Source organism: Porites lutea, chromosome 12, assembly GCF_958299795.1.
Source record: "Porites lutea chromosome 12, jaPorLute2.1, whole genome shotgun sequence".
Classification (NCBI taxonomy): domain Eukaryota; kingdom Metazoa; phylum Cnidaria; class Anthozoa; order Scleractinia; family Poritidae; genus Porites; species Porites lutea.
The window spans coordinates 21,040,582-21,062,710 of record NC_133212.1 but is presented as its reverse complement, the minus strand read 5'-3'; the positions used below and the strand labels follow the sequence as shown (position 1 = coordinate 21,062,710).

The 22,129-nt window shown below is 38.9% G+C and overlaps 2 protein-coding genes across 2 annotated transcripts; both read right to left on the bottom strand.

Annotated features, from left to right (window-relative positions):
• Positions 1-3,534: 3,534 nt before the first annotated feature.
• On the bottom strand, positions 3,535-11,548 carry LOC140953862 (uncharacterized). Its single transcript, XM_073403240.1, has 3 exons — positions 11,440-11,548; positions 6,351-6,403; positions 3,535-5,107 (listed from the first exon to the last, which is right to left on the bottom strand). The coding sequence occupies exons 1-3, from the start codon at positions 11,546-11,548 to the stop codon at positions 4,157-4,159; spliced, it is 1,113 nt and encodes a 370-aa protein (XP_073259341.1). The 3' UTR covers positions 3,535-4,156.
• Positions 11,549-15,638: 4,090 nt separating this feature from the next.
• Positions 15,639-21,687, bottom strand: LOC140922005 (uncharacterized). Its single transcript, XM_073372026.1, has 4 exons — positions 21,293-21,687; positions 18,130-18,445; positions 17,055-17,108; positions 15,639-16,296 (listed from the first exon to the last, which is right to left on the bottom strand). Exons 1-4 carry the CDS (start codon positions 21,396-21,398, stop codon positions 16,164-16,166), a joined length of 609 nt encoding a protein of 202 aa, XP_073228127.1. The 5' UTR covers positions 21,399-21,687; the 3' UTR covers positions 15,639-16,163.
• Between the last annotated feature and the right edge of the window lie 442 nt (positions 21,688-22,129).

Genomic DNA, 22,129 nt, shown 5'->3' with positions numbered 1-22,129 from the left:
ATTCGTATTGATCAGTTTAGTTGTGTTGTTTGTTGTCCGAGCAATTTGTTGATTGGGTGAGGGTGTTTTACAAAATGTATTGAGAAAGAAAAAAACAAAATCTATCATCCAGACTTTATAAGATCTTATAAAAAACTGAAAAAGTAAATTCGTCTGCTTCATCAGTAGATGCTTTTTATGTAAATGCTTTCGTTTCAATTTGAAACCCTTTTATGAACAATGGAGAAAGAATCTGCTTTAGAAAGAAATCATTTTAAAGATAATCATGAGATAAAGCTGTTAACCAAAGGATAGAGCAGCCATTTTAATTCAAAGACAGCACTGACTTTCTTGGCAGTCATTGAAAATATTTTGAATATCAACAGTGGAATTAGATATGTTGGACTTCTGCCGATCTGAAAGCCGAAACTTTTTGAAAACGGTTTAGTCGTCCATCTAAGTTGATCAATGTTAAATGTCTTACTCATTTAACAAAGACCTTTCAATGTTCATGGATATAGCTTAGAATTCCTTAATATGATTTGCCAGAAGTGGATGTAACTCTCGCCGAAAGCTTTAAGAGGGGAGGAATATTATGAATCGAAACAATGTCTCCAATGTTTCTATTTTATCAACTGAACCAGTTAATAGCTAATTGTTTGAACTTGAATATGAGAGGAATGTTCAGTAGGATAGTCTGCAATACTGCATTATTTTTCTACTGGGTAAAGCTGCTGCTGAAACAATAACATCAGCAAGAAAGAACAGAAACCTACTGCTAGAATACAATTCATAGTTAAACTTGCTTTGATAAATAACTTTGGAGTTAAATGGTTCAAAAGTATTAAAACTATAGTGTTAGATCGTAAACAGGAAGAGTGAACCCAAAGAGGAAGAATTAATCAAACTTTCCGTTTATTAGGATGATATCCCTGTGCGAATCGCTATGATATGTAGCCCATATGTATGCGATTTATAAAACTGAGAACTTGAATGGTATACTTGACGTAATATTTTTTCAAAACTAATTTGCCATGTAAAAGAAAGTTGTAATCTATGGTCACGGACGAGTTTGTAAAACAGTATAGACGTAATAGTAATTAAGAGCGGATGTCTGTCAATATCGACCAGAGGTGGGAAAAATAAAATTTTGGAACCCTTCCCCCGCCCCCCCCCCCAAAAAAAAAAAAAAAAAAAATTCTGTAGACTACCCTAGGTATTCTAGTAATGAAAATATAAATTTAAGTTTCATTGGATAAATATTTTGGCGATACGGCCAATGCCAATTTCGACCAGGGGGTCATTTTGGTTGGGAACATTGCTGAAAGCTTTGGGGCAGTATGACCTGCCATGCGCTTGGGGATCTCGATGACTTTTCGTTTCAGTGAACGCGAACATTATATATATATGCACATCTCATTGGCTAATTCCAAAGACCATTCTTGCGCAATAAAAATCGCTGTTGGTATATGCCCGGCAGCAGGAAAGGGTCTAAATGCCCGACAGTCAGAAATTTTTGAAGAATTTCTACTAAATCCCTTTCCTTAGCCTTTTGAAAGTAAAAATGATCTAGAAATCTACAAAGCCGATTCGGCTTAATGATAACAACAGGCAGGAGCCGATTACTATCCTGCAACAGGAAGATAGCGCGATATCTTTCACATAAAATGGGTAAAAAGACTGCCGACTGCCGAACATTTGGCTTGACGGAAAAAAACCCCTTTTATTTGAGTCAATGTATTTAGCTCGAAAGTACTAATTGGGGACACGATTTTTACGTCTCCAACTGGAGAAGGGACCGCCATTTTACGTGGTCATTCGATCAGATCATTCGATCGCGAAGGTCTAGCCGCTTGCAGTGCAAAGGGAGTACCTTCATTTCTCAGTTATTTTAAGACCCTGAGTATTGGTCTGGTAGCCCAACCTCGTCCCCAGCGCGCTTTTCCCTCTAAAGCCAGGGAAAAGCGCCCTGGGGACGAGGTTGCTGGTAGCCCTGATTGAGCCCGCGACCTCCCGCTCTGCAGTCAAATTCTCTACCGAGTGAGCTAATCCTGCCGCGATAAGGATCCCAGGGAGGGGGGGGGGGGGACTCCGGATTTCAAGTGACAGGGATGATCGAATGGGGGCAAAAATCAAAACCCAAGAAATTCCCTAGGGCTTCGAATAAAACCCCAAAAATCCCTGGACAAAAATTTAAGACCATGCCGAATTTCCGAGCCATCAAAATTTCTAGAAAGTTTTGAAGTTTTTAATACCTCCCCCCCCCCCCAGAAAACCCTACTTAAACCAAGCTGCCCAAAAAAATACTTGCCAGAATTTTCCTACCCAAGAAAATCCCGCGAAATCGAAAATTTCAAACCCCCAAAAAATCCCTCGATCATTCCTGTCACTTGAGATCCGGAGTACCCCCTCTGGGGTAAGGATTAGTAGCTAATCCGTGCCCGTGAGCCGGCAAAATACCTCGTTTTATACTAAAGAGTACTTTCTTGGTGTTGCAGACGGGTGGAATCACCAAATGACGTAATACAAAAGATTAAATATATACTGACCTCATTCTCTCTTGAGCCTGCGTAGGATGCGTCGAAAGGGGAAGGAGATTGGGCAGAAGGGAAAAAGGGAGGGGGATTGGGGAGAGAGGGTAAGGCTCCCTTCCCTTTTTCCTCTTTTGACCGTAATTTCAGTAATTTGATCATAACCGTATATAATTTTCTGTACGACAAAGGTGTGGTTGCATGGATGTGCGAGAACCCAGCTGAAAGACGCCGTTTTGGATTTGTTGATTGAAGTAGCGCTCTGCGCTTGAGCAGATGGTAAAATCACCGTCAAAGTTAAAATTTAACCCGGTTCGTCAGTTCCTTGTGCTGACAGGGCCAAAATATTGAACGGTTCCGTGTGAACGAAGTGCCCGGTTAAGTTTTATCAGCCGGTCTAAAATTCTTCTGGTGCCGTGTGAACAAAGCCTAAGATACCACAGCTGATACCACTACTGCGGCGGTGGCGAAAACTGAAACTTCATCACGATTATCCCTACTCGCTCCGTCTAATGTAGGCGAAGTTAAAAAAGAGAAAGAGAAAATCGCCGCCGTTTGTTTACGTTCTCGATAAAACGTGAAATTAGGCAACTGCACACCGAAGTCGTGCACTGAGGGCGAGGAAATGTACCAAAAAGTGTGCTACACGTGCAGAACCTTTATTTTGGTAATCAGTTTTTTCGACATTCTCGTAACCGCCGTCGTCGTGATATCTAAGGCCATGTTAACACTATAACGGATAACGTTTCGTGGCGCCACGAAACGTTATCCGTTATAGTATGAACAACAGCGGCCTTGGGTGGCACAAGTCGTCATATACACATCCACATCGTGCCTGCGCGGTTGGCCGTGAGGGCTTGGGGCATAAATTCTAGTACTCGCTCCTGAATATTTACTTCCTTCTGGATATAGGTCATAAAGGAAATGACTCAGGTTCAAAGCATCCCAATTCTGTTTATCTATCTCATTTTATATTACACATTTAAGTTAGACTAATTTTACTGAAAGAAACAATCTGGCTACCTAATGCTAAACCCGCCACAACCGTTCTTGTGTGACCTTGTGTGAACAGAATCCATATCCGGTATGATTTTCCTTGGCGGCGCAACGGCTCCCTAAAAACTAAAGCACGTGCAATAGTTGCCTGCGTGCAGACGTCTCCTATTTCCTTTGTTGCACGCGGAAAAGGGACGTCTGCGTAACGCCGTCGCTAATCGTGTTCCAGCGTCCCGCTGGGTTCCCAAGATCTTGGGAACACGCTGTGATAGGCTGACACACAGTGCGCATTGTTTGAGTTAACGTTGATTGGTTGTTATCGAATGTGGTCTGATAATGTATCCGGTGATTTAAATGGTTTATGTAAGCGGGGTTTTCCAACCAAAAGAAATCAAAACATGTGCGACTGTGTGCTGTGTTTTTCGTCGATCGAAAAGCAGAGCGATCGAAATCTCGCGTGCAACAAAGGAAATAGGAGACGTCTGCACGCAGGCAAGTGCAATAGACGAATCTTCGTTTACGTTTTGCGTCACTTGAAACATATTCCTTTCAGTCTCTGGTCAAGCAATTAAAAAAAACATCTTTGAATATTGAAAGAGCATACCGATTTGAGTAGTGTGTGTAAATTCGAGTGTGATTCTCGTTCCTGCTCAGCTGTTGAAAGCGACTCGACCGTCTTTCCTTGTAGTAATTTTACATAGAAGACTATAAAGTTTACAGCTTATTTTCCACTCTTTTTTCTCTTGAGAAAGGGACATCATTTCTTCCACTTTGACACTGGATTGAAAATACTCCTCAGCACTAGGAAAATCGCCCAGAAAAAAAGAGCAAGCACCAAGATTGATATACGCGTTTCTCTCTGATTCTTTGTTTCCAATCTCTTTTGCGTTACTGAGAGCCTCTTGATGGAACTCGATCGCTTTTTTGAGACCACCGTGAAAGTAATGCGCATTGTCAAGGTTGGTGAATGCTTTTCGTCCTTCTGAACGTTTCTTTGTAATCGCTTTTGCGGCACTGTGAACTTGCTGAAGGAATTCGATTGCTTCTTTCAAATCTTTCGCATACACATTTTTAAGGTTGACGTATGCTTTTCTTTCTAAACCTTTGTTTTCAATCTCTTTTGCGGTAGTAAGAGCGTTTTGATGAAATTCGATTGCTTTTTTGGGATCACCTACAAAGTAGTAAGCGTTACCAAGTTTACTGTATGCCTTTCCTTCTAACTCAGCAATACTAATAGCTTGCTGAAGGAAATTGATTGCACTTATGGAATCAATGAGAACGTACGCATCGCCAAGGTTGATGTACGCTTTTCCTTCTAACTCTTTGTCGCCAATTTCTTTTGTGATACTAAGTGCTTGCTGATGAGATTTGATTGCTTTTTTGAGGTCACGGAGAGAGCGATAAGCAACACCTAGCGATGAATTCGATTGCTTTGATGAATGTGCCTTGCCTTCTCTATACTTGTCTCCGGCCTCTTTGGCTTCATGCAATTCTGACTCGAAGTACTCATTAGCTGTTTTAAAATCACCACGTTTGAAAGCAGCAATTCCAAGGTTAAGACTGCCAGGAAGTCCATGTTCACCTCTACGTTGCGGGCACGGCTAAAAAATGCAAAACAGTCTTCTTTTTAATCAAAGCCTTGCGTTAGGATTTCTAGCTGGTATAAAACATTTTCCCCATTCTTAAAAAAGTTGCAAATAAAAACCTGTACAACTTCTGTTTTTAGGCGTTGACCATCGCGAGTTATTCGAATCCCTCGTGTCGGGGTTTAGTGTTAAAGGCAAAGTCTCTTAGAAGAAGTAATACGGCCAGGAAAGAAAGGAAAAAAATAATTCCCCCGCCAAAAAGACATCAAATAAACAAACAAATATAACAAATGTGTAATTTTGCCAAAAGCTGCCCGCCAAGTTTTCGCTTGAACACGGGCTTCGCCGGTGTTCAAGCCAGTGTAGCGGGAAAAAACCAGAGGGCTTGCCGTCTTGCTAGGTGTCGGCAGAGAGCCCAGGCCCAGACCTATCCGTGGGTGGGTGGCTCTCTTGTTTTGTGTCAAAACCAGGGGGGTAGGAAGGGGAGATTTTGTCACCTTGATTAGAGTATCAAGTCAGAAAACAGTGCAAAGTCAGATAATTTTTCCTGTGGGCTAGCCCAGCCAAATCAGTGCTGTTACTCATAATCATAACACTACTAGCAGAGCTTGAGGGAAGTGGTTGACTAGTCATAAACTTCATGGGTGGGGAGGGTGAGTAGTTGCTCCTTGGACTTGGCTGTCTAGAGACTGAGTACAGGCACTTGTATGAAATCTACACAGATATATATTTAACTATTATTCCTCGAGCCTGAATGGGCTATTGACTCAGAGACCATGAGGGTGAGAGGAATAATTGTTTTTAGTAAAATCCAACCAATTGGTCAAAAATATCGAGACAAAACAACTTTAGCTAGCAAAACGCGATTCAGCCGCCATTGTTTTGGTTTTCAAAGCCGGCGCTTTTCGCTGCTAGTGGACTATAACATATAGCCTAGTAGTAGCTCAACCAATCAGAACGCAGCATTGATAATAGACTACTAGTTGGATTTTACTAAATATATATATATTTTCTATATAAATTATAAAAAGAAAGAAGACTTGACGTCAGGGACTTGAACCCGGATCGCTGTTTTATTTAAAGGGTTTTCCCCTGGCATTTCTACCGTAATATAAATTCAAGGATATATTCCAAGAAAATAAGCAAGGTTTTGAAGGTAAGAAGCCAAACTTAAACGCATTTCGTCGCATTTAAAGACAATATGGCTATTTCGATCGCCTAATCAAAGCAAATATCCAGTATACAATAAACATAATACCTTGTCGTCTGTGTCCCCGATTTCTGCTTTCTCTGCAGCCAGTTTGCTTAGATCTAATAGGGAGGAATTGGTCTCGTCAATCTTTAAAATAGCGTGACGGTGACGCCAAAAAGTTGGCCTTATACGTTTAGTTTTGCATGTTTTACCTTAGCAAATCGTTTGTGATTCTAACCGTTATTGTCATATTAATATGGGATATCTAATGACGGTACTCAAAATTCCTTTTCCCAAAGATCTCAAAACTAAAACCAAATACATGCATCCATCCACCCCGCAAAAAAATAAAGTTTTTATATAACGTTTTTAGATTCCCCAGGAAAATTATTTCTGGGCTTGAAGGGGATGGGGGATCTAATATACCTTTTACCCTCCTTTCTTTTGTAACTTTTAAAAAACATGAAGTGAATGTATATAACAAGTGCAAAAATGAAAGACTTTTTTACCGCGCAAGGGTGGTAATTAAGGGGATACTGTTAATTATTTTTCGCTCCCAGTGATCGCCTTCTCAATCAGATTCATTTTCCCAGAGGCATTCGCTCCTGAAGATGATTTAATATAATTATATTGAAATTGCACTGATAAAATAACACCGATAAAATCAATAAAAATCTTCAGCCATGCCCCCTCCCTGTCAAGGTCTATAGAGTGATGTTTGGAGAACTTTATAACTTTATTAAGCAACAAGAAAAAATGGACATAAAACTTATTACTACGCCCTCTTTTCCACTGCCGTAGTAGATAACTAAATATTTGGCGATAGCTCTTATTAATTACCCACTGACCCGAACTCCAGACTTCTCAATTATATCCTGTAATTTTCACTCTATATAAAGTTGGTAAAGAGGACATCATCATATAACCGGTAAGGAAAGCTGTTGTCTTTGTTATTGTTACTATTATCATTGGTTAACCCTCTTGCGGTGATGAGAGCGCACTTTCTGTATCCGTTTATGCTGTCATGTTTAAAACAGGAGCAGCATTGTTCTATCAAAGTTTTAAACTCGAGATTTAGACCTCATAAAACACGTTTTGCGAGCTTACAAATGAACAGCTTGGAAAGCGTCCCATCCAGGTGATTTTCATTTCTAAAGTATTGGTTAATGATGTATTGAAAAATACAGTATTTAGTTATGTTGTCTGTTTTAGTACACTGGTCTCCTTAAGGGTTCATATAAAGCCTGAGAAACGACCAGATTGGTCTCTTTTAGCTAGAGGGGTTCAATTAATTCTAATTATATTTTCCAACGAGCATTCCCCCGGTTCCCGTAGCATTTAGATGGGATTCCCTCCCCCAACCCCAGAGAATTAAGTCAGTCTTACAGTGGCTGTACTTCATTTATTTAACCCAATATTATATTCAATCATTTTCTGGACGTGCAAAAAAAATTGAAAAGATAACTCTTAGTAACCTCCGATTTCAGCTGTTGGGTTGTAAAGTTTTCCTGTGGAGTTTCTTCGATTCGGTTTTACTGTCTGATCAGCGAAGCAGAAACTCCATCAATATCAATTCATTCCAAAAAAGAACACGCGATCCGTTTGAGACCCTTGATGATTTCAGGAATGTCTTGAATCTAATATTGTGCCCTGTTGATTCTCTTTTGAAAGAGAGAGACAAAAAAGTATGTTTTAGCTATCGCTGCTGAGCTCAGTGCTCGAGGAAGAAGTAGAGCTGAGCTTCATCATGATTAACCATAGTCTGAATTTTTTAGACATTCTTTTCGTAAGTATTTATAAGTGGTGTGTTTCTATCGTAGTAAAACTCGGCAATTACAGCATTTTCACTTTTTTCGGGAGAAGAAATGTTGTAGACTACAAGCGATAAATTCAGTTCCATTTCTGATTTAAATAGTTCGAAAAAATAACTCTGAGTACCCTCACCGGTTTCAAGTTTGTGTATAAACTTTGCCTGTGGAGTTGCTAGGGAAGTTTTACTGTCTCAGCGAAGCGGAAACCACTAATATCACTGAATTCATTTCAAAACGGAACACAAACATTTACATTCACGATCCCTTCGATGATTTCAAGGTGGCTGTTGGTAACCCTTAGATTTGTTTTTGAAAGAGAGAGGCAAAATGATAATGACCTGTTTTTACTATCGGTGCCGAGCGACTCACAGAAGGATGGAGACTAGAGCTTAATGACGATTAGTAACCATAGTTTGAACTTTTAGACACTCTTTTCTCAAATTCCTACGTGGTGTGTTTGTCTTGTAAACTTACGAGGTTCAGCACTTCCCAATTTGCGGGAAAAGATATGTCGTAAAATGTCAGGAACAGAGTTTAATTTAGTTTTTGATTTAAATAAATTTCAAAAGAAAAAAAAAAAGGATTGAAAACCTTTTAACAGAGTCACCGATGGACTAACTGAAGCCGATCGCGACATCTGGCAAAGACATATTTTGGCCGGTAATTAAAGCAGAGCTTAGCGATGTATTTACCACCCAACTATTATCACTGACGACACTACACAGGATTTTTAAGTCTCGTAGGGAAGACAGGGCTGGCATTTCTACGCGGTCACCGAGTCATGCGAAGCAAGCGCAGTATCTTGCTTATTTTAAGATCCTGATTATTGGTGTGGCTCAGAGAATCAAGATGTCGTCCGGCTGACTGATCTTTCTATCTACTGAGCTAAGCCTCGGTTGTCGTGGTGAAAGCCTTCAGCTCAAAATAAGCCATTTATGAACAGATTTAGTGGTTCAAAAACGGTTTTCGTAATGCACTTTGTCTTAGCACATACTACCATCATAAATCGACGTACAGTGATAAAAAGCCACATTACCTGAGCAGAGTTCTTATCTTCTTCGTAGGAGAATCAGTTGCATCAAGTCTCAGGCAACTTCCTTTAACCACAGTTCTCACGAATAATATCGAGTAAAGCAATCGAAAATAAACAATAATGAATCGAATCCACCAACAATATTTACTCGCCCTGCTGTCAATCACCGTTAAAGTGGCAGGTCTTTCGGGAAACTAGGCTCGATTATCAGGGGCTTTCCGGAAATGAGCCCGCGCTACTTCCCGAGAGAGCGACGGAAATGGAGCCTATAGAAAAATGTTATACCTCTCTCCCCCAAATCAAATCAAGGATGGGAAAAAGGCGCGTTTTGCCTTTCGCACGGCTTCATCCTTGATTTAGGGGGGATGGGGATGCATTTTATTCTGTCCAAGATTGCAAGATTGCGAATGTGATTGGCTAACCTAACTTACTTATGAATTAACTATGCGATGGGAATAACATAACCTTACGAGTTTGACTGCAACACGGGTCGCTAACAACTTCTTACAGGTCATTTACAGCTGGAAGACTCAATACAGCTATCATGTGACAGGGAATTATCTTAGTTAACTATTATTATTTAAATACTACAGGCATGTTGGAGGCCCTAAAAATCCCTAATTATTTCCCCTATCCCTAAAAATCCCTATTTTTTCACAATTTTCCCTAAAAGCTTTTTTTTTTTCTTTCTTTCCGGAAATTACTGATGACCAATGTCGTTGAAAGCGCTCGACAACTTCTAGATAGAGTTTGAGGGGGCTTGTTGTTCTCATTTTGCTTAAGCATATCCATATGCTCAAGTACTAGATTTGTAGCACTTTATACTATCACATTCTTTGTAAGAGTTTGAAAGTAGTGACACCTCTTCGTAGAAACTCTTACAGAGCCTGTGGCAAAAAGGTTTTTCATTAACTGCTGTTCTAAAACAAAACTTCTTCAGAGATTAGTTGCGATGCAGTTAAGTCTAAAGATTTTAAGAACAAAGTGGTTGTAGCTCAAGGCCTACTGTAAGGTGCCCACAAAGACATGAAAACTGCACAGAGTGAAATGGAAGATTGGCAGAAAAGGAGAGCATCTCTAGACAGCAAATGCTTGAATGTGATTGAAAATGCTAAGCACTAGATTGCTATAATTTAGCAGTTAGAATGTGATGCGTAAATGATTTTATTAGTTTTCTCTGACTTAATCATAGTATTTCTGGATGGTTAGAATCTTTACATGCACTTGTTTACAAGGTCATAATTCATATTGTTCTTGTTGTTGCACACTCACACTAATTTTATATGAAGGCTTGATCCTTAGTTTATGACTTCTATGGGATAAGGACACCCTACATCACTGACTAGGGAAGATGTCCTGAGAATCAGTCCATTGTATAAATACATTGACTGATCAGCCTACTGCTGTAGAACCGGTACTATTGAATAAATGTGTTTGGTTTAAGTTTATGGTACCACTTCTTCAAATGTTATTGATGTTGTAAAGCATTTTCAACACAACATTCTAACTATGGCCATCATCTCATTAACAGAAACAGAAACATAAGCTTTATTACCAAATAAAAGTTAACTTAATTTACAATATAATATATTAATACAAAAAAAGGTAACATTTACTCAGAATAACTAAAAAGCTAATCGAGCTGAGTAAAGCTAAATAATGTTCAGGCATAGGAGGTAGGTTGGCACTAAAGCTAGAACAAACAAGGAATTAGTAAATAGATAAAAGGAAAAAATGAAAAAGGAAAAAAAAAAGAGAAAAAAAAGAAGAAAAAAGACTCACGAACAGTAAGACTGTAAGATGTTTGACATGACTTTGTTTTTAAAGGATTTAAGGGGGAGGTGTTTAATGCTTTCATCAAGGTTATTCCAAACTTTTACAGCCGCAAAGCGAAAGTTGAATTTACCATAGTTTGTTTTGATAGTATTGAGGTAATAGGTTGATTTAGAAGCAAGCCTAGTATTGTATGAGTGTATGGATGCTACCGTTTTAAAGAAATTTTCAAAGGAAGATGGAAGAAGATTATGGTGATAGTTATACATGAGGAGTGCATTATGAAGGGTAACAAGATCAGTTAATTTAAGAATGTTTAATTTCTTAAAAAGAGGCTCAGAGTGATCACCTGGTTCCGAAAAAGTTATAATACGCGTTGCTTTCTTTTGAAGAATTTTCAAAGGTCTGAGAGTAGAACTATAAGTATTGCCCCAAATTGATAAACCGTAGGTGAGGAAGGGGTAAATAAGTGAATAATATAATTGAAGTAATATGTTTCCGTTTACATAATGTCTAATTTTAGATAGTACCCCAATACCTCTTGAAATCTTCTTGCTCAATTCGTGCAAGTACGGTTTCCAGTTCAACACATTAGAATAAAAAATGATTCCAAGGTATTTAACTTGGTTATCAGATTTAACAGACATATTGGAGATATTAAGATTCAACTTATGAGCTATTTGTCTTTGCGGAGAATGGAATACCACAAAGCTAGTTTTTTCAATGTTCAGAGATAATTTGTTAGCAAATAACCACTGGCTCACCTTATCTAGTTCTACATTTAGGTTGGCTTCTAAATTTAGAATGTTAGTATTGTCAAGAAACAGGTTTGTATCATCTGCAAAAAGGTGAAAATCCAAAACGTTGGAGCATTTAGGCAGATCATTTATATATAAAAGAAAAAGAAGTGGGCCAAGCACTGACCCCTGTGGTACTCCACATGAAACCGTTTGGTAATCAGAATCTGTACCAAAAAAAGAGACAAACTGTCTTCTGTTACTTAGATATGATGCAAACCAATCATTTACAACACCTCGTATATCATAATACTCCAACTTGGTTAATAAAATTTTATGATCGACAGTATCAAATGCTTTACGTAAGTCTAAAAAAATGCCACAAGAATAGGTGCCATTATCGATTGATCTCTATATCTTATCAGTCAAGAGGAGAAGAGCATGGATGGTTGAATGCTTTGATCTAAAACCAAACTGATTATTTGTATAAAATAGAATTTTCTCAAGATAGCTAATAATTCTATTATACATTATTTTTTCAATTAATTTATTGAATATAGAAAGCAGGGAAATAGGTCTATAGTTGGAGACTAGACAGCTGGACCCTTTTTTGTGAATTGGCACTACTCTGGCTACTTTTTGGCACCATACCAGTAGAGAATGAGCAATTAAAGAGCAGCTGAAGAGGGACTGATAAAACACTTTTTAAAGTCTTAAGAAGGGAGGTTGAAATACTAAATGGGCCACAAGCCTTGGTTGAACTTAGGGACATAATTAAATTCTCAATCTCAGTTGAATTAGTAGGTGATAAGAAAAAACTAGAGGCCTGGGGTTTATCTAAATAATAATCAAATGCAAGATTTGGTTTTGGTACAGCTGAGGCCAAGTTTTTCCAATGTTAGAGAAAAATTTATTAAATTGATCAGCAATGACTTTATGATTTGTAATCTCATGTTCATTAATAATTAATTTGCTAGGCAAGGTGGAACCTTTGGACTTGAGACATATAAGTTGCTTTATTCCTTTCCAAATTTCTTTTGTTTTTGCCTTGTTGATCACAAAATATTCTTTATAATTTAAATTGGTTTTACTTAGTTTAAGTAGATGATTTAGTTTGTTTCGATAGCATTTGAATTTGGTATGACTGTAACATGTATGTGTCTTCAGGTAGTGCCTATACAACCTATTTTTATTTGTAATGGATGCTTTTAATCCTGGGGTGATCCAGGGCTTTGTTTGAAATTTTGATTCCTTTCGAGTAAGTGGCTTTAAAGGTAAATGACTATTAATAACATTGTTTACTTTTGTATAAAACTTATCAAACATTTCAGTAGTATCTGAGAGTCCATGAAATAAATCAGACCTGAGTCAATGGAACTGAATTCATCTATAAAAGCTTCTTCATTATAATAAGAATAATCTTGTTTATATTTTTTCTCTTTATGTCTTGAAAAAGCAAACCTCTCAATGATGAGAAAATTAGGCAAATGGTCTGTGAGATCACGTAATAAATTCCCACTGATTGTTTGATATTCAATAGAATTAAAGAATATGTTATCAATTAGTGTAAAAGAATGACTTGCAATTCTAGTTGGTTTCAGTACGTGAGGTTTAAATACTTTGTATAATGCAATTTTAATTGAGTAAGTATGTTTGTGTTTGGACGCGGAAAAGGTAAGATACATTACTGAAAAATGCCCTAAAAAGCCCTAATTTTCAACCATTTCCCCCTAAAAATCCCTACTTTTTTGGGGTGCTTCTTGGTGTTGCTTTAAGCATTGTTGGTTAGTTATTGTTTTGTGGTGTGGCATCGTTCAGTGACTCTCCAATCTTTTGTATTAAGTCACACATTTGGTGATTGCACCGGTCCACAACAACAAGAAACTATTCTTCTCTTCAACGCGTCCCCAGTGCCTGTGTAAGGGGAGGCTCCGTCCCGAGTTTCAACCCCTTACCCTTTTGTATACCATTTTTGACCCCCACCCCTATCGTATACTTCTATGGACAAATAGTACCCCTTTCACATAGCTAGTAGAAAACTTTGCATCCCTTTTAACTGCTATAAATGGAATGTCTTCTAAATAAAAAATAAATCGGTCAGTGTAAAACGCAGACAGCGGACTGCAGACTGCAGACTGCAGACTGCGGACCAGGGGTAAAATGCAGACTAAATGTAAAATGCAGACTGCAGACTGAGAGTAAAATGCAGACTGGGGTAAAATGCAGACCGAGCATAAACTGTAGTTGTGGAAAGGTTTAAGGGTCAAAAAATCCCGCAAATACATGTAAACGAACACTTACTTGAAGACATCTGCTTTCACAAATCCACTCAGGATTTTCTTCTCTAGAACGTTGTCGACGACCCAAAAACATATAATCGCAATCTTGAACCTTTTTCCGTCCGAGAGACCTCACGCTTCAAGTTTAGACGCGAAGTTTTCGATATACGTGACCAGGGACCGTGAATTGTTACAAATACAACACCACGATGTTTACGCTTAAATGGAAGCTGCTGACCCAAAATACTGTACAGGAAGAATTATGGCGATAACAAGGGAGTAAATCATTCTAACAACAAAGAAAGATGTTCTGCAGGAAATTTGGACGACCTTCTATGAAAGTATTGCAGATCAAGGTACACAGACTTAACCTATTCGGATGTTCATTGAAACTTCTGGCGAATGTGCAATCCACTTCAACTAGGAAGCGAAGTGTGTAACTGATACCGGCTAGCTATTTCACTGATTTGGAGAAGAAGGAGCACAAATGTTTAAAAACGTCTACGGTCTTTATTCTGCATTTTACCCCAGCCTGCGTTTTACTCTCAGTCTGCAGTCTGCATTTTACACTCAGTCTGCATTTTAGCCCTGGTCCGCAGTCTGCAGTCCGCAGTCTGCGTTTTACACTGACCGATATATAAATCAACAAAACTAGAGGTTTTCTTCTGTTTCCCTCCAGTCAGTGAAATTAAAGCGAGAAGCGACTTACATTTACGAATCGTTTCCTACAGTGTTTGCAATAGACAGTTTTGCAGTTGTGGACTTAGTACCCTACCCTTCGAGTGAATGTAAGGCTGAGGTTGACCTTGTTTTGATACAAACCTCCTTTGCTTTGTTATGGAAATTGTCCCTGAAAAATACTAGTTAGCATAAGAATAACTTGACTTACATAATAAAGCAAGAATTTTAAGGTTTCCATCAAAACAAAGTCAACTCCAGCCTCGCTTCTATCCATAACTGTAAATGGCCTATTCATCAACCAAACTCTATATCCCCTAAAGGTTATAGGTGGTACAGTCCCTGAAGAAGCAGTAGGACGCTTCACATTACTTCTTCCGCCTCGGTCTTCCTTGTTTGAACCAGTAGAGTTGGAAGGCTTAGTTTTGGAGAAGCTTCGACCAGACGAAGAACCCCGTAGCTCAGATGTAACTTGTGTATAATCGAATTTGCCTGGTATTTCAATGGCTATTTTGGATCAGAAGTTAATATCCAGGACAAAACCTTCAGTGAGTTAACTAGGGGCCAGGAAACCCTCGACAAAATGAAAGAAAAAAACAAAAACCATCTCTTGGATAAAAGAAAATGCACACTACATGGACTATGCAGATTCGTGCCTAGTACGAATTCCAGTGGGGTTGTTTGATTTTATACCTAATTGGGATTGCCAATCAGGCGCTTTGTCTTCCAAGATTTTGACCCTTTTCGTGATATTGTTACTGAGCCTAAAGGTGAAGTCTATAATGGTACACAAGTAAAATTACCTTACTATTTAAGAATTTATTGACATTTTAATTTTAGTCAACTAGAAATCAAAGATGTTTTCTTTTTCAACCGCGCGTAGTGTTTCCTCGTGAGGAGGACGAGTTCTTTGCACGCGATGCCTGCCGGAGTGTTACCAACTTAGTGAAACGAAAGTAGAGCCTGTTTGTAGTTGTTCTGAGTCAGTCTGTAAATGGTATGTAATGATGAGACTATTCAAACAAAACCAATTAGGCAGCAGATTTCTGTGGTGCTGTTTATTATGCTGTACAAGGTGGTTCTAGATTTTGAGATTACAAAAACCATTATGACCATTCAAATGAAATATATAACTACAGAGCAGCGCTTTGCTATGGGTTCACTTGATTCATAAACGTTGAAGTCTTGTACGTATTTATGCTTCTATTTATTATTTTTTACAACGTGACTGAAACCTTTGAGTACGTACTGACAATTCTAGTCATCAAACCTGGACAAACCTTTTGTCCATAGCTGCTTTCTACTTGTTTTGCAATATTTTACAACTTGTACACACTGTTAGTTGGGATTTGTATTGTACTGAGCGCAGGCACTCTGGTCTCTGATAAAAGTTACAGAAAGATCAGAAATAGCCTGCGAGCAAGCTCTTCGTTTATAGCGATTGAAGCGAGGCGCGACAGTTCGCAAGCAGCGCCGGGTCTTCTTTTGCGTGCTGCTCTTGCGTGACTTCTCTCTTACTCCCCCAAATGGAGAGCTTGCTCGGTTGCAGGCTAGACCAGAAAGGATTGCTAGGCCTGTGTGGCAGTGGAACTTTTCGCATCAGGAGTGGATTGCTGAATAACAAGCTTCATGTTAGACGTGTCATTTGTGTCCATGAAAGGCTTCCATGAAGCGTATAATGCCTCTGATGCTAACTCGTCACTGTATAACAACAACAATAAAAATATGTTATCGTTAGACGATACGTGCAGTAAGATCAGGGTCTGGAAGGGGGTCCTGATCCCGCATTCACGCTTCTTTTACACGACAATCCCGCGTGATCCCGAACTTCTGTCGTCTGTGTCCCGAACAGTGTTTCTTTCTTAATACTTCATCCCGCTTCAAGATTTTGGCGAATCCTGCTTCTCGAGTAACGGTCAAATCCCGTATCTCGTCAAGACATTTTCCGTTTTCCTAAATCCAACACCGTATTTCGGTCAAATCCCGGATCCCTAAAATACCTTTCCAGATCCTCAAATATATTTGCATTACTTTGTTTAGCAGTCATATAATCAAGAGTTCAATTCCTATCCCCGGAGAGTCGCGAGGTTTTACACACCCTCGGAGACCCAGGGGCAGATAATGGGGTCAAGGGAAAGTTTAAACGGGCGGAAAAAAAAATTGCCGTTTAGACTTTCTCTTGCCCCCAGGTCTCCGAGGATGGGTTTTAGACGTTTTACAAGGCACGTATCTCTTCAGTTGTTGATTTATGCTCTACGAGGTGGTTCCAACTTTCACTGGAGTGTATGTGGACGTAATCCTAGCGCGTGGCCATGTAAACGAGACTACAAACTGTACAAATTACAAAAGTTTTGAAGATTGCCATATAAAGAATCTCGATGAAATGGTAATATGAGAAACAGTTATCAGCTCAGTTACTCTCGTCCACCGGTGAAACTTTAATTTAAGATCTTACTTACTGTAAACATATAGTAGCCAGTTCGTCTTGGAATCCTTTCTTCATTTTTCGTATTCTACAACCGTGAGAAAAAAAAGTTAACAAAACACGTTTACAAAATGCGGTAATCATATATAAACCTCAAATTTAGGTCTGTCTTCTCAAAAGCGAACCTAGGAGAAGACATGGCGTGAAAGATGGCTGTTTTGTCGTAAATGTAGCTCCGTGAAAAGTGCTTCTGTTTTGCGTATTTACATTACATGTAAGCGCTGGAGCCTATCAAATCATGTGAGAGCCTTCTTCGGTTACTGTCAGATGACATAACTTTCAAATCACTTTTCCCGTGAAATTCGCGCGCCATGTTCCAAATTTCCCCATAGTCCTTCACAGTCGTTGAATTTTTAGCGAGCCAGAAGCACCTTGGTCCTCTCTATGAACTCGTTTAGCTCAATAGGCATTACTGGAAATCCTATTCTGTTCTGATTAGCTGCTAAGAGGATCTTTGGCGTCAAAGGTGAGACCAATTGAAGTCTGAAAATCTCGGCATATGCGAGAGATGACCCCTTCACATACTGAACCGTTGACTGAGGTAGTTTGTGTGGACGTTCCAACCGAAGGTGACTCCGAATTTGATTAACAGTTTCAACCCTTTAAAGCCTAATATTGAAATTGAGATTCTCATTTACTGTCCCTATACTTTTTCAATAGATCATGTACTCAATTCTCATGACCAATCTGTTTTCTAAAGCATTGATATTATAAGGAGAAATTTCATGCTGATCACTCTTAGGGCTCAATTGCCAATGACTTCTTACTAGCCTGTGGGACCCCTGCATGGACTTTCAACCGATCCGAGGTATATAAAAGTCTCGCGCAATGAAAGAGATGTGGTGGTTAACTTTTAAGCTGCCAAATACATGGGCAAAAAACCGAGTACTCCCATATAGGCGTTAGCAAGTCACCAAGTTACTCTCAACATAAGCGCTAATTGGAGTTTAATCTAAAATTTTAATTTGTTTTAATCTAAAAATAATGATGACGACTTTTGCGGTCGAGTGCTATGATGTTCGATTTTACCAACTTCAACCTTAACTCACCTTTTCCAGCGAACAAACAACACAGCAATCACAACGCCGACTGCTGCTAAGACACCAAGGACCAACGAAAGTGACACACTTAGCACTTCTGTATTTGACTTGCCTTCTTGAGATCCTGGTTTGTCCACGTTACTTTGATTCGAAGACGTCTCCACTTTAGTAGCCATTTGAAGCGCTGACACAGAGGCAGACGTTGTAAACAATGTCACTTCTGTGTCTGTAGGTTTCTCCGTCAGTGTTGTACTCTGTATAGAGCCATTCGTTCTGTTGTTTGCAGTAGTGTGAATGAGTGGGTTTTTGGTAGCCGATGTTTCTCCTGAGAGATTAATTCAAACACGTACTGTTATCCTACATTAAGATGAAATGTATAGTGCTCTCAAGTCTGAGAGCCACGGAAGCTGAGCGCTGGATCGCAAAAAATATGAGCCAGACACGAAAACTGAGTGTGACTGTAATGAAGTGAAAGACTTCCCATGTCACTGTAGTACCCTGAGAAGGCTCTGCGATGTCAAATTTCAACCAATAAAGATACGCCCATATAAACTACGTATGTATCCGTAAATAAAATACCAAGAAAGTAATAACAATAACTTTCGTCCGCCACAACCCCGGTTTATACTCTGGTTTCTCTTCCGTTAAGTAAATAAATAATAATCAATGATTTGGATGTAGCTCATCCATAAAGTGACAGGGGCACCCAACGAGAATTTAGTTCAAAACTGCCAAAACATAGCATTGTTAAACGTATTTTGGTATTTAAACGGTAGATATAGGCATATTTTTATCCTCTAAAAATTTTTCATCTGTTCGGATTTCCTAGCTGAAAGTCTAGTGATCCGAAAATTATAGGGATCAAAACTTACCTTTTCAAAAATTTCAGCCAGAAAAAAGGCTCCCGAAAATTCTAGGTGACCTTTTTACGTAAAAATACGTTAAAAATAGGCAATTATAACATATTTTAGATGTTCGAAAATCCTAGGAGAAGCAGGCAAGCAAGAAATTTTACAACAAATGTTCCGAAAATTCTAGATCTCAAGTCGTCTTCCGAACAGATATTTTTCCGAAAATTGTCGTTGGGTGCCCCTGAAGTGATTCTTCTTCTTCCTGATTCCCGGTCGAATCGGAACATGAAAATGTTGGTTTTTGAGGAGAGGGGAAAACCGGAGTATCCGGAGAAAACCTTTCAGAGCAAAGGAGAGAACCAACAACAAAATCAACCAACATATGGCGTCCACGCCAGGCCACTTTGGTGGGATGCGAGCGCCATCCCTTGCTTCAGTTTATCATTTTGAAAGTTGGCGCGTCTTTTTTTGCCTTTTCCAAGCGTTCAGATAGTGAAGTGTGGAGCGAAGTCCTTGATTGGGAAAAACTGAATCATGATGAAAAGAGGAAGAGGAAGCTAGGGTCCTTAGATCTCACTCCCTACCCCATCCCCGATGTTTTCCCGGCTCACGTCTCTTTGCATCGTCCCCGCAATCTAAGTTACACGGGACGATTCGCAATGACGATTTTTAGCGCAACACAGCGTTGCAATTTGTTTCCATTTGAAACTTCGCAACAACGTTGCAACGCTGTGTTGCGCTAAAAATCGTCTTTACGAATCGTCCCCTGTATCTTCGCCTTAAAAAAAAGCCATATCGATGCAATTGGGTGGGGAGAGACTCAAGACTAATCTTATGAGGGGCAGCAGAGCTTCCTGGCTTTTAGAATTGACTTTCAACAGACTATCCGCCCGCCGGACCACCATGATTGCGCTTGCGGTTTCTTTTCTCGACAAAAATGTTGAAACATGGCCAAATCGTTTTTAAAGGAATCTGACCATATACAAGGGTTCATATAAAGCAGAAAACAGGAGAGCAACACAAAAAAACTCCTGTTTTAGATTTTCAACTAAAGGACTCGCCGTCAATGCTCCTCCAGTCATAGGAGAATGTTCGCAGTCTTTAAACCTACATTATAACACTTTGTATTCATCTCCTTTTACACTCTGTTTTAGGCTCTGATTGGTAATAATGAGAACTAAGATTTTCCTTTTTTTCAAGTAAATGTTATAGACTTAAGTCTAAGGCATGGTGAACATAGAATGAAAAAACTGGGATCTAAAACTTTAAAGAGTGTAGGCTAGAAAATGGGATTTCCCCACCGTCGCCTTTTTGAGGAGCCTAAGCATAATCAACAGTATATTTCTGGGCCGGGTTGTTCAAAGCTGGGTTAAGATAACCCAGGGTTAGTGCGAAATTTGAATTCAGATATAAAAGCTTAATTAAACTAAAGCAAATTCAGTTTTATTCTTTTTGTCTAGAATATGACGACTGGATGCTCTAAAAATATTAGAGAAAATTTGAAAAGCCACTGAGAGGATTTTATGTAGACTTAAGACGTTACAAGTCCCTCGGACAGCATAAAACAGAGCACGGAAAAAAAGCTGTCTTGCTATTTTCGTTTGATTATTTACAGGATTTTTCATCGCCACAATGAATTGAAAATAAGCTGGGTAGTGCCTTCTCTCGAGTCACGACAATACTTTAAAACAGTACAGCGAGATCTAAGTTGCCCTTTCACTACTTTTAGAAGCCGAAGAACAAATAATTCACAAAAAAATCAAATTTACTTTTTGGAAAATCCAAAGAAATGAATTATACCATAGAAAAGTTCACCCTAAGAGGCTTCATTTAAATGGCAACACCATAGTTTCTTCACACAATTATATAAAAGTTTTAAAAGGGACAAATGATCTTGTCAATTGTGGTCTAGTGACAAGGTTTAGCATCTTAAAAAGCAACTCAGTCGAAACTTAGAATCACAGGCTACACAAGCGTAGACAGAGAACCGAAAAGAATTTCAAGTGCAGTTTTGTTAACTTGAAGATGGCAAACTACTGTGAAATACAAAGGTCATCTGAAGCGATCATACAATTTGCTGCATTTTTCTCTTTGTTCACTATACGCGTATCGAATCCCTTCATTCAGTGTTCATTTTACTCCTTCTGACGTAATCAATCGAATGGAGAACAAACCGCCACCGCACGATATTACTTTATGTTATTAAATTAAACAACTGAAGATTTAAACGTTGCCAATAATTGGACAAATCGTGTGCAACGGATAAGCAATGACTTAAACGATAATATGAAAAGGAAGTTGATAAAATAACCGCCTCTTACCTGGCAGTTTCGACGAGTTATTTCTTATTGATCCCGAACGGCAAATCGACCCAAGGAGAGTAGCTAACAAAAGGCTTGATGCTAAAACGCTAGTTTGAACCGCCATTGTACAAACAAACAGCTTATGTGTAATATGTTTTACACAAGGCACCTTCGTGAGTAATTTGAACCGGAAAAAGCTTGCCCTGGGGATGTACACGACGGAATTTCTACAAGAAACAACTTGTTCAAACCAGTGAAACCATCTCTTCTACCTTTCGAACCGAGTCTGATATCAATATCATTTCGTCACGATTTATATAGCTCCAATACTTGCGTCAATACTTTGTTTTCGACGGTTTACATAACATAGACTTCCCTTCTTAATTCACACGTCAACATTACAACAATATTCGTATCAAATTTACCCTCTAATCTCTCGTTAACTCTCTATGAAGGCGAATAGGTCAGCTTCGTTCTGAATGCCAAGAATGCCATTTTAAGACCTTAATTTAGTGGTATCCGTGTTAACCAGACTAAAAAGTCTTTCAGCTTGTTAACTTTCTGGAATATATGTTAGAGTACATTCTTTATTAGTTACATAAAAGTAAAAAGTTAGGCAAATCCATTCGCGGATCAGTTCTGCCATAATGTTCGAATGACCGATGTCTACTTCTCAAGTCCAACAAAACACAGTTTTTTAAAAAATTCTAGCCTGAACTGCTCACATCATAAAGCGGAGTGCAAAGTTGTCGATTGTTGTTTCAGTTTGTACAACATACATATATACCATTTTCATTTCTCAGTTTCGTCTGTATAGACCGGTTGTGTTTTCTCGTCTTCAACTTCCCGTTTTGG

Coding starts and splice junctions, on each gene's coding strand:
- LOC140953862 (XM_073403240.1), bottom strand. CDS start 11,548: ATGTCTGTTAAATCTGATAACCAAGTTAAATACCTTGGAATCATTTTT. Junction 6,404..11,439: donor GAGCAAGAAGATTTCAAGAG/GTATTGGGGTAC, acceptor CCTCCCTATTAG/ATCTAAGCAAACTGGCTGCA. Junction 5,108..6,350: donor TCGGGGACACAGACGACAAG/GTATTATGTTTA, acceptor TGCATTTTTTAG/CCGTGCCCGCAACGTAGAGG.
- LOC140922005 (XM_073372026.1), bottom strand. CDS start 21,398: ATGGCGGTTCAAACTAGCGTTTTAGCATCAAGCCTTTTGTTAGCTACT. Junction 17,109..18,129: donor TTGTTTGTTCGCTGGAAAAG/GTGAGTTAAGGT, acceptor TCACGGTTGTAG/AATACGAAAAATGAAGAAAG. Junction 16,297..17,054: donor CTGGCTACTATATGTTTACA/GTAAGTAAGATC, acceptor GTTGTTATACAG/TGACGAGTTAGCATCAGAGG.